The 12,963-nt window shown below is 41.2% G+C and overlaps 1 protein-coding gene across 1 annotated transcript in view; it reads left to right on the plus strand.

The window, feature by feature from the left end:
* The window catches only part of LRP5 (LDL receptor related protein 5), a 182,958-nt gene that overhangs the window by 72,249 nt on the left and 97,746 nt on the right, over positions 1-12,963 (plus strand). The window contains exon 5 of the mRNA XM_060262966.1: positions 4,065-4,196. Coding sequence (XP_060118949.1) covers positions 4,065-4,196 — 132 coding nt within the window. The remainder of the gene's footprint in view (positions 1-4,064; positions 4,197-12,963) is intronic.

Consider the following 12,963-nt stretch of genomic DNA (forward strand, 5'->3'; position numbering starts at 1 on the left):
TTCTAAGATTGTAATTACAGTGGGTGTCAAGCAAGGCTGTATTTTGGCCCCTATGTTGTTCAACCTTTTAAAAAATGATTTGGCACACTTTATGAGCTGTATTAATGGACATTACCCCAAAGAGACACATCCTGCTATTGCTATATGCTGATGTTTACAAAAAGTTAGTCCTGATTGCATAGCAGCAGGTAGAACCTCTCCTTGTACTCACCAGTCCACTGACCGACTTATTCAATCCTTTCAGTTTTCGCCTTGATCTCTGATCTGCTCAAACTCTCTTGTCGCAATTGGCTGATCTGCTAGGATGTCTTTGTAAGCAGAGGTGCATTATAGGTCCTCTGGCTGTGAAGTCATCTATAGGGTTAGATGAGTAAGGCTCCATAAATGAATGATGATGGGGAATGAATGAAGACTGGTTACATGAGTTAGTCTTGTCAAATTATTTATTAATTGTTTTGATGCCTTCTGATGGCATATTGGAGTAGATTGGTTGAGTATTTCCATAGCTTTAGATGAGACTGGCGCTATCTGCTTATGCCAAGCAAATGGAAATGCTTGGATCAATGGAAATCTCCAAGCCCTTTCACCTTGTGATTGAAACAGGTGTTTATGTGGTGCTGACAATTTATAGCCATTGGGAAAATGTTTACATTGAAAGGTGGGGAATAAATACTTTATATTTATTTCATTTATAACTTGCTTTTCTCCCCAGTGGGGACCCAAAGCAGTTTTCATTTTGTGGATTTGCACCTTAGTCTCCTATATCCTGACATGACACTAATTACTATACCATACATCTTAAGAGATTTCAATTAGCTGCATTTATTTCAAAACAAGATCCAAAAGGGTGGAGTGCATCTTTAAGAACATTTTTAAGTAACAAGTAAATATATACAGGTGATTCTAAAGAACTGCTGATGCTTCACCTTTGATTGGTTTTCCTAGTGTTGTGAATTGCCTTTAAATATTGAAATCTCAACATTTAATGAGGCTGGATCTTCCATCTTTGTCAATGGGAGCTTGTGGAAAATGCTGGAGCAGGCATAGAGATGTAAATATTTCTGGAGATTTTGAAGCCATAAAAAAGGGGGGGGGGACCAATACTTTTAACTTTTTTTCAGGGGAAGTAACGAAATTTTGGGGGAAATATATGTAATTTTTTAACAAATCAAAGCTTGTTTTATTGATTTAAAAATGTTAGAATGCAGTGTTCCTTAGCAGCATATTCAGTTGTACTATTTGGTCTATTTATGAGCTGTGAAAAGATAAATCCATTAGTTTTGTTTTATAAAATTACAAATATACTCAGTACTAGAAAAGGAGAGCAGCAAACCGCTGTACCCTGTGCTATCAAAGCCTACCTCGTTTTTTTGCCATAATAGAAATCATGCACTTTCCTGAGTAGAATTGTGCTTGCAGAAGAAGAGCAACTCAGTTTCTTCTCATTTCATAGCTCCTCTCCAAAAAACCCCAACTCTATGACTATTTCTTCCTGGAGGACTGCAACCCCAGAATTTATCTTTCCAGGGTTCATGAGAGACCTCCAGAATGCAGGAAAACTCAACGTTTTCTTGGCAGACTTTTTACAGGGTGGTTTGCCATTGCCTTCCCCAGTCATCTACACTTTACCCCCAGGCAAGCTGGGTACTCATTTTACCAACCTTGGAAGGATGGAAAGGCTGAGTCAACCTTGAGCTGGCTACCTGAACCCAGTTTCTACTGGGATCAAATTCAAGTTGTGAGCAGAGCTTGGACTGCAGTACTGCAGCTTACTACTCTGTGCCATGGGGCTCCTGTGGATTGATGGATACAAGTCTTTAATTATAGGCAAAAGTAGTTACATTTTTTTTTTTTTAGAATGAGGAAGTCCTGAAAATGTTTTGTGAACATTTGTTCACACAGAAATTATTATTACCCAGTGAAGGTTCTTGTAGAATCTTTGTATTTCACAGAAAACATTCTGAGTAAGTAAACCTTGTCTGGAAAAGCCTTTTATTCTTTCCAAAAGACAGACTATTTCATAGGACTTTTTTCAGGCTTCCCCGAAATTTCTGAGGTTTCTATAAGAAAACACTAGTGTTTGGTGATGGTTCTTCACCGCATTTCCCCCCTACTTTCCCCCTAAGCCTTCACATCTCCAAATGTTCAATATGCCTGTGTCCTTCATTATCCATTCTATGTAACCTGTGTTGTTTGTCTTATTAAGGAAATTGTAGCTCGTTGAAACAAGGTGATGGAAGTACTTTATCCCAGGCATGTGTTGGCTCACATTTCATAGAAACTTGATATAAAGTCTAAAATGTAACAAATTTGAAAGAGTTAGTCTCTTTATGTGGTGCTGACTATACTTTGAAAAGGGAGGATAGGCTGACAGTAAACATACATGGAGCAAACAAAGGAATTTGGGTTCTGCTCAAGCTGCGAAACAGGTGCAAGATTGTCAGTAGAATCATTGGGTATATGTACTACTACAGTTTGTCCTAGTGTTCCGGATAGGGTTGTGTGTGGTGTTCTCCGAATTCTTAACATTTCTATCAGCTGAGGGAATGTCCCACCCCTGGGTCACGGTATTTCTGGACAGTAGTGAGGAAAACATAGTGCATAGGGAAATACTATCTACTAGAAATAGCTCAGATGCCATTGTCTCTTGACTGGGATTGGAGCTGGATTCCATTTCTCCCCAAGTTGTTCTGCTGTATGGCTGCTCTGAATACAGCTATGTATAGGACAGTAATATGTACAAGAGAGTAATAATCTAGGATGGTATAGACTAGGAACTTTTAATTTTATTGGAAACTCTGAATTATCAGTCCCTTTTGTATTGCTGGATGTTGCCTTTCTGCTCATCATAATCCATCCAAATCATTCCAGGGATTTAAAAGAATCTAAAGATGACTGTTCATCCATGAGTGAGTGTTAGTTAGGCACAGTGCACTTACTTTGGAGTGGGCAAATATTACAAATAACTGCAACCTGCATTCTATAAATAAAGGATTGGATCCTTTCAAGATTTCTGCAGGCACATGATTGTATATATTGGTGTGTGTGTGTGTGTGATTTTTGGTGATTTCTCCCTCCTGTGGCAGCCCTGAACATGTCCTGAAATGCTGCTGCAGGGATGGAAGTGGGGAGAGGTCATCAAAAATCACTGCCTCCTTGTGCATGCAAAAATCTGGGCAAGATCCAAGCTATGCTTTTTTAGCTGCTCAAGGAAATGTTTGATTTTGGAGAATACTCCCTTTTACCTATATATTAAGGTTTCTGGCAGTACCTACAAGTCTGCCCACCATGGCCCAGAGTCCTTTAAAATGATGAAAATTTGAGATTTGAAATGTGAGACTCTCCAAAGGAGCCTGTGGGTCACAGTGCTGAATCTAACCCTGTAAAGTTAGATCTCTGCTGGGTATGCTTTGATATGTTTGCCCAAGATTGCATTGACTTATACTTAATGTTGCAGTCTGAAAAGGTTGAATATGCTGTGTCTGTGAATATGGTCTTAGCTTTATGTTGTTTTGCCAGTATAGTTCAATCATCTCCCATAAATCTGAGAACTTAATAGAGAAGAGGAATAGTGCGATCTGTAATATGCTATGCAACCAACATTTAAAACAAATAAGGTTTGCACAGAAGTAGGTGAATTGTAACATAAAGTAATGATCCAGAGATACACATGTAGTATCTCCACCACATGTTTTTAAAATTCTGGAGCTTCTCTACAGGGCACTCTCCCAAGCTGCTTCTTGAACACTTACAGGAAAAAATTGTATACATATGTATGCTGTATGAATTGTTTTCCTGAATTGTGGCCCAACCAGGTTTCACTAGGCACCATTTAAAATAGCTGATGCTGGAAAACACATTATTTTGCTTACTAGAAATACATTAATTGTAGATTTTGTATCTCCCTGACCACTATAGATTTAGGGGCATAGCACTAAATACAAGTTAAAGTCATTTAGAACAAGACATGTGGTGAAAAGTGGTGTTCTTCAGCTCATTTCATGAGTTTGAATTTTCTCTGTGTCTTAAGGTATAAAATAACTTTTCTTTTTCGTTTCCTAAAGTTCATACACCCTGTGAAGATAACAATGGTGGCTGTTCCCATTTGTGCCTTTTGTCTCCACGAGACCCTTTTTACAGCTGTAACTGTCCCACTGGAGTCCAGCTAGAAGAAGATGGCAAGACCTGCAAAGCAGGTAAAAATCAAATAGATTGTTGCTTGATGGTATACATGTTTGACAGAATACATGTAAAAAAGAGATAATTTTGTACTGCTCAGTTTTTGTCAATATAAAGGATTCAGCAATAGCTTCTATGTATACATTTCTTGCCAGTATGGACCATCTCTCCACAGGCAAATCACATTCTGAATTGGGAATGGGGAGCAGAGGGCTTTTTGTAGGGATGAAGTTGTTGTATTTCAGTTAACTTATTTGACAGCTTGAAGTCCACCCACCCCATCTGTAGGAGATGCTTATGGATCACCATGGTAGAATAGCTAGAAGTATAGTGGAAGATAGATGTGACCATTGTAATACTTGACATCATGAGAGCAAGAACTTGGTATCTCTAAGATGGGTGCATGTAGCTCCTGCCATTGCTTCTGTATTTCTGCAGGCTGTTTTAAAAAATGCATATGGATGCACTTTTGTTTTCAAATCCCTTTGGAATGTGTTATGTGGAGCAACGGTCAATTTATTAGCTGTCAAAATCTCCCTACTGGTGAATCTGGGTTTAGAGCTGGGGTAGCCAAATTTGCTTAATTTGAAAAAATGTCAGAGGTTTGCGAGCCGCATGACCTGAATGCAGCCAAACTCACTCTGACCCACCAGCTCCCAAGACCCTGACCAGCCCCTGTCCAATTCACTGTGCAATGATATATTATTACACATACGGAGAGAGAGAGAGTCTTGGGCAAGAATAAAAGTAGCCTTCAGCTGCTGGTACAACATCTTATATACTTCAGTTTTTAACTGATCTTTGATGGTAATAAACTGAACTACTAGATACTGAGAACTATTTGTTTCCTGAATTTTTTCTTAAAAGTGATACATTCCTGATTTTTTTTTAAAAAAGTGATATATTTTGGCAAGCATTCTCTAGCTCCCTCAGAGGGGGAGAGAGGGTGAAAGAGAGAGATGAAGGAAGGGAGAGAGGGAGAAGGAGAGATGAAGGAAGGGGGAGAGGGAGAAATAGAGATAAGGGAAGGAAAAGAGAGAGGGAGAAAGAGAGATAAAGGAAGGAAAGGAGAGAGGGAGAAAGATAAAGGAAGGAAGGGAGAGAAAGAGAAAGAGGGAAAGAAATGTGAAAAGAAAGCAAATAGATGGGAGGGAGGGAGGTGAAAAGAGAGATAAAGAGAAACAAAGAAAGCAAACAGATGGGGAGGGAGAAAGTGAGGGCGGAAGAAAGGAGAGAGAGGAAGGAAAAGAGAAAGAAAGGGGGAAGCAAGCAAATAGATGGGGAAAGGAGGGAGGGGGAAAGAGAGAGTGATGGAAAGAAAGCAAATAGCTGGGGGGAGGGAGAGATGGAAAGAAAGCACCTCTGATTTTAAATGTGTTCTCTAAGTCCCCCCTGCTCCCAAGCCTAGCCAGCCAGAAGGTGCAGCAATAGGGAGGGACTTGGAGAACATATTTAACTTTAGAAGGGAGGGAGGGGAGAAAGAGAAAGAAAGATGAAAAGAAAAGAAAGTTGGAAATGAAGCAAATAGATGGGGGAAGGAGGAGGGAGAGGTGGAAAAGAAACCACCTCTTCAATGTGTTCTCCAAGCACCCCACACTAACTGGTTTGGTGTGGAGAAGGGATTTAAAGAGACAAATGCCTTCTCTGAGCTGGCTGATTTTGGGGGGCAGGTGGGCTTTGAGAGCCACACAAGTGTGAAAGAACTGCATGTGGTTCCCAAGCAGCAGTTTGGCCACCCTTGGTATAATGTACTATAAATTGCAGTTTCTTCAATAAAACAGTTGATACCAGAATGATTTTTTTTACCATCTGTTAAGATATTTAATGCATTTTGAAGGACAGTGATTTTGTAAAGCAGATCAGAAGGGGAAATCTTCAAAATGTATAAAATATAACATTGATTCTAAAGAGGGTACTTATGTTAGATAGTGGGGGAAAGGAGGGCAGGGGTTATTAGTGGTATAAAGACCAATAGTATTGTAGTACTGTTGAGTTATTGGTTTGCATTTTCTTTATATGCAAATTAAAGATGCTTATGACGAGACTAGTCATAGTGGTAATCCCCACAAGGATTGAAAACACGAATACATACTTGGCAGGACTTGAAAGTTAAAATCTGCAAAACTGAAATATTATGGGTTGTTTGTTACTGGTTGTTTATGGGTTGTTCATCTCATAATAATCTTGTTAGAAGGGAGTTTCAAGGCAGGTTTACTTGTTGTGGCAAGTGTTCTAGATCAATTTTGACATGAATCTGAGGTTCCCAAATGTTAAAAAATTGGCCATTGCAAATTGCGATCTTGCAGTTATGAGAAATAACAAAGGCTAGAATATATTCAGGCAACTTTCAAATAAAATGGCATTATATTATTTATTTTTGGAGGTCCATAAAGTAATTCTAAACACAGTTATACCCTTTTCAGCCTATTGACTTGGATTTAGGAAAGTATAACTATTCTTAGAATGGCACTGTAAATGGTCAGAAAAGCAGATTTTGGTAATCCTATTGAAGATATTGAGGAAACCTTTGGAGTATTTTAAATAGTGTTTTGCTTGTTAAAATTATGCTTTGGGATATGTTTAAAACACTAATAACCATCTCTATAACCATTGCTATGGGACAGTTTTGTACTGGCACATACAGTGCTGCAAAGTGCATTTTTATTTAGAATCAAAGAACAGTTGCATTTCTTTCTGCTACCTTATTGACTTGTTTTCTAAGGTACTGAAAGAGGATTTCCCCCCATCTTTCCCCCCTTTAAAAAAAAAGCCTTTCATGGCTTTAGAAATGCTTTGCTGAATGCTCAGAACAAGCTTTTCAAAACATTCATATTGACCTTGTGTTTCTGGTAAAGGGAAACAGCCCCAATGGGCATTTTAGAACTTTGGCTAAGGGCATAGAAATGAGTGACTGTTTATATGGCGTTAGCACCTTTCTATTGTTGAGCCAGACATTCTTTTAAGGGCTTTCTGTCAAAAGGAGCGAAAGTGGGATGGGAACAGGAAGTCTGATTTTGCATGAGAATGTGGCTTTTTGTATCAGTTTTATGGATTATTTCTTTCCCAAGCGCTGCATCTTTTGTGGCTCAGTGCCTTATGCCAACAACCATGTTCTTCAGTTCCTGCTCTTATTAATTAACTCTTTGGTAGCCAAAGTCTGGCTTTAATTCATTATTTGGAGGGTAAAGAGTTTCTTGAATCAGATTGAAGTCTCATTGATACAGCTTGCAAGATCAGATAGGGCTTCCCTCAAGAATCAAAGCCCCAAAATATACATTATACATAGTGGGCACTTGCTTAGTACTCTTCATCTTTTTAGCAATCTTGATAGTTCTACTGTATTGTGTTCTGCCTTATGGAACTCATTGTGTGACAGTCTCCAGTACTTCATTGTAAACTGTTTTTCTGTCTTTGGCATACTCTGGTATTTCAAGTTCTTTTTTCAAAAAAGCAGCTAACTTTTCTGTATGTAATCAAGGATGCAAAATATTTTCAGCAGCCTTCAAAAGATGAAAATATTGGCCATTCTTCCAGGGATCATTTTGGAAAGGAATGAGGGAAAAAATACCAGCGTCACAGCTTTAGCCAAGTGAAGCTGGCTGTGAAACCATAATTCTTGACAATGTGAGATACATGTTGAATACAAACTTCCCCGAAAGCAAACTCGTGGCCATTATCTGAGTGTTGTAAGATGCAGTTTATTGTTTTCCAATAGACTTGCGTATGTTTGAAGTGACAAGTGATGGAACTAGATCTGTGCATGTGTCTGTGTATGCATGTGCACTCCTGGTCACACAATATGTAATAGAGGAAGTTCAGTACATTCAAACAGAGCCAATCTATTTTTGAGAAGGAAAGGAAGGGGTTAGCTCAGTTAGATTTTGTCTAAGTTTAAAATCTTAAATAACCAGTCTCTTGGATCGTAAAAATTCTCCTCATTAAGGAAGCTGGCTATTTTTAGGTAACAGCTGAAATAGCCATTCATAGCCATTGCTTCTTTCTTAGGAACAGAATATGCATATTAATCTTTTATAAACAGAGTATTAGGAGGGCTGCAAGGGTGTGTTTTTGTCAATTTAAAGTAAATTTCTTCAGGGTAAATATAAAACAAATGATCAGTGGTGGCATATCTTGGCATTTCATTCCTCTTTTAGATAATGTAACTGGAATTTGTCATATTGTTCACTGCCATGAAATGGAACCTCCTGCAATGATCCTGTTACTTCCTTCCCTTTATGGCCAGTTAACACCAAACCTTCTTGTGCTGAATGTTAGAACAAAGTAGGAGTCCAGCAGCACCTTTAAGACCAACAAAATTTTGTTCAGAATGTAAGCTTTTGTATGCATGCTCATTTCTTTAGACAACGGAATGGGGTACAATGAGCAGAGCTACATATGGCTGGTGGGCAGTGGTTAAGAATGCAAAGTGGTACAAACAGTGCTGGATTTAGGACAAATGAGGCCCTGTGCTAGTTAAGTTATGAGGCCCCTTACTTGGACCCTGAAGGAGGTAGGCCCGGCATGCCTACACAGGCAGTCCTAAAGATATAATACCACTCACAAACCAATAAGTCAATATCATGAAAAAGTCCTGTTAGAAATAAAGACATCAATATCCGTCATTCCTTGACGTGAATCCAGGAAGAGTAGCCATCAACGTGGCTGCGTAGCAACAAGATAGTCCACAATACCGGTTTCGGCCACGCCTTTTTCAATTGTAGACTTTTACACCAATCAATGCGTCAAGGCTTCCTAATATTAACAATTATTTGTAAACGGGGACTCCAGTACAAAGCTTAAACAGGCACCGTCTTCTGACATTCCTATTACTGGTAGGTCCCTTGGCTGGAGTCCCTGTTTACAAATAATTGTTGATATTAGGAAGCCGTGACTCATTGGTTGGTGTAAAAGTCTACAATTGAAAACGGCGTGGCCGAAACCGGTATTGTGGACTATCTTGTTGCTACGCAGCTACGTTGATGGCTACTCTTCCTGGATTCACGTCAAGGAATGACGGCTATTGAGGACTTCATTTCTAACAGGACTTTTTCATGATATTGACTTATTGGTTTGTGAGTGGTATTATATCTTTAAGAATTATATCTTTAAGAATACATGTGTTTTATGCTACTCAGTCTTTGCCGTTTTTTCTAATTTATACTGAGTATCCATTTTTTGTACTATACACAGGCAGTCTGGCATACATGCTCAGAAAATGTAGGAGTAGTTAAAATATTACATGTTACCTGATCAATCATTATTTTCAACAAGTTTTAGGCAAATTTTTTAATTATCAGGGCTTAGCCTCATGGAATTTTTTTGGTAGTTTTATGGTTAAATTCAGGTCTATGGGCTATAGGTCAGATATGTACATTACAACAAACTTGAAAGCAATTATGTATTAACCAAAGCCCCAACCCGCCCAACACTGTCTTACATAGGTCACATGATGAAATAGTCAAACTTGATGAAAAGAGAACAGACCGGACAGTCATTATAGTCAACATCATGTAATTAAATTAAAAATTATATAACATTTTAACCTTTGAAGACTGACAAAATTTTAAATCTTAAACTTCATTGAAAATAAGAATCTTAAATCATACAGTGATGATTGATGAAGAGGTTTATTGTTTACACAAAACACTCAGATAATCAAATTGCCATGTTTTCGTATTACCCTGTTAAGGCTATTTACACATTTACGGTAGGTAATTTAATGTCAAAACATCTTCCTTCAAGCTTTCCTGACTGCAAACTCATCAATGATTTCATCAAAATCAATAAGTCGCAGTTTATCATTCTCTATACAGAAAATACTCATACCAGTTTATCAGTTCTCTATACAGAGAATACACTTTATTAGTTCTCTATACAGAGAATACTTGTGACATTGTTGAACGAAGATCACTTTTGAGCCTTTTCAGCCTGGAAAATGATCTCTCTCCAGAACAGTTAGTTACCATCAAACACAGGAACAATCTGAAAATTGCTTCCACATTTGGAAAAGCAGCCTGGATTTTTCCCCCTATTTTATTATCTGGTGCATGTCTTGGTGGCTGAAACTTTCTTTTTGTACATGAGCCTGTTTGACGTACAAGTGGAAAGTCAAGAATTCATCAACAAGATTGAGATCAACATCCTTTGGATATTCTTGTTCTACTCTCTTGACACCATGGAGAATTTGTTCCCTCGTTGCTTGCAGATCAGTTAAAAATGAAAAATTGTCAGCAACACTCCTGTACACAGTAGCTCTTCTCTCCAAATTTGAGTGAAGAGCATCAATTACAGGGATAATGAATGTATCCTAAACTTATCTCTTGGAGGAATTTCACCCAAGGCTTCAGTTGCACTGCCATCATTGTGTTTGGAGTTTTATACCTCCAAACCAGGTAGAATTTTTTACCTCCAAATCAGGTAGAGTAGTTTTTGCTTGCTCCTCAATTTCATCAAAATTCTCCCATGTGCTGGAAACAAATTGCAGAAGTTTGCACATGTGGTCAATGAAATCTGTGCACTTTGAAGGGCATTACTTACTTTGTGAATCTGCTCTGGTAAACCTGTCCATAGATGAAGCATGAACACAAATTCAAATTCTTCCATTTTCTGCAAAAGATTTTGAGCTTGTCATCTAGTATCAGCCTTTTCAGTGTCATCATCATGGATGTGACTGAGTGCTTCAGCAATGTGTGCATAGCTTTCACTGATGGCTGTCGTAGCTCTGGAATGGGCCTCCCTCTTGTGTCAGATAAATGTTGCAAAACTTTTGTCTCTGGTGGCAAGATGTTTTTCAGCACTGCCCACTGTCTTATAGAAGCGGAGAAAAAGCAATGAAGTTCATTTACCATGGCAAAGAAATTCACTGCATTCAGGCAAGAATCAACTGCAGCTCTTCTAACCAGATTTAGGGAATGTCTAGCACAGGGAATAAATTTTGCAAACGTATTCTTTTCTAGAATTTTCTGTTGAACGCCATTATACTTTCCAGCCATGTTAGCTGCATTGTCATATGATTGACCCCTGCATTTACTGAAATCAATTTCAAGTTCTTCAAAGAAGTTCAGTATCAGTTCAGCCATTCCTTGACCCGTGTGATTCGTCAGTTCAATAAATGCCAAAAATCATTCAACTGGTATTCCATCAAGGGGAGAAACATATCTAACAATTACAGTGAGTTGATCAACATTGGAAACATCAGGTGTTGAATCGGCTGATACACTAACAGCCCAATCCAGAGATAAGGGGCGGCCAGCCACGTCACAGTAGACTTCCTGAGGACTTCGGCACACTGGAGCGTGGGGAGGGGAGAGGTGTAGCTTGCCATGAGGGAGATGGTTGCCATGGCAATGCCGCTGGTGGAGGCACAGAAAGGAGGCGGAGGCAGCCGGAGGGGAGGGCCAGCCAACCCCACCCTTTGGCCAGTCCTGGTGCATGCACTGCGGCTCATGACAGTCAGGGATGGGGAGAGGTGGCCCCAGAGAGGCTGATAGCCATCCCCAACCTGTCCCCAAACAGAAAACAGAGCCAATGATGGGCAGACAATCACAGGCAAAGGAGAGACGGCCCACCAACACAGGGAGGGAACAGGAGTGAGGCTAGGCATGCGCGCACGAGAAGCCTGGCTTGGTGGCGAGGTGGAGGTGGGGGCGAGACAGGCCTGCACAGGACCATGGAGAAGCCGTCAATCCCCTCACACCCTCTCGCTGTCAGAGAGACTGTCAATGGCAGGCAGAAAAGCAGGAAGTACCAAGTGTAGAAGTTCGCTGTCATGTGTGTCTGGGAGTGAGCAGCCCAGCAGCAGACACCCCCCCACCCAGAGACCCCCTGTGCTGCCCTGATGCCCCCTGTCATGTGCACAGAACACCTCACCCAGGGGCCGCAGAAGTCAGAGTGCGAGTGCATCAGCCGCAGAACTCGCAGTCCACTTCATCAGCCCCCCTTAGTGCCCTGTGCACAACAGCCCTGTGGGGTTGGGTAGGCTGTCAGCCCGGGCAGGCTGAGGGGCGGCACTCCCCTCCCCTGTCCAGCCACACGGGGAGCAGTGTGGCGGCTCATAGACCACCCCCCCCCCCCAAAACCAAGTCTGCCCATTCTCCCAGGCATTCCCTCGGAGAGGCTACTGACAGAGGAGGGGGGTTTCCCAGGGAACATGTAGCAGATGCCAAGCAGGAGAGACAACAGAGGGCACAGCTCAGTCTTTATTTTTCCAGAACAGAATGCAACAGTCTCCATGCGGTGCGCTGGCAGTCTCGCTGTGGGCGGGACTCCATTCCGAGCGGCAGGCAGAAACAGCTGAGGGAGTGGGGGGTGGTGGAGCAGCGCATGCGGTAGCCTCTGTGTTGGAGACCCACCTGCAAAACAGAGATAGACATCAAGAGCACCTGCAGGGGCGGCGGTAGGAAGAGCAGGCTGTGTTTCAGCTGGGTGCTCTCTTAAAGGGACAGTCTCTGACCCACCTCCCTGCAGTGGGGCAGCTGCCACACACACACACCCTGTGCCTTGCCAGGGGTTGGGAACGCAGCAGAGGGCAGACCAAGGGAAGGGAGCAGGCTGCAGCACAGCGGAGCGGGGTCAGCAAATTCCCCCTGCCGGAGCCCACTGCCTGGTTCAAGTGCCAGAGACGCTTGCACACCGAGCAGTCGAAAGCGAGGAGTGGGGGAGGCTGGGGGGGCAGTGGAACTTACCCAGCCATGGGTGACTGTCCTCACATGCAGAGCCTCCGGGAGCCCAGAACCTGTGGAGACCTGGAAATAAGAGCAGTTAGCCCCAGGGAAGAGACCCCTC

Source organism: Heteronotia binoei, chromosome 21, assembly GCF_032191835.1.
Source record: "Heteronotia binoei isolate CCM8104 ecotype False Entrance Well chromosome 21, APGP_CSIRO_Hbin_v1, whole genome shotgun sequence".
Lineage (NCBI taxonomy): Eukaryota > Metazoa > Chordata > Lepidosauria > Squamata > Gekkonidae > Heteronotia > Heteronotia binoei.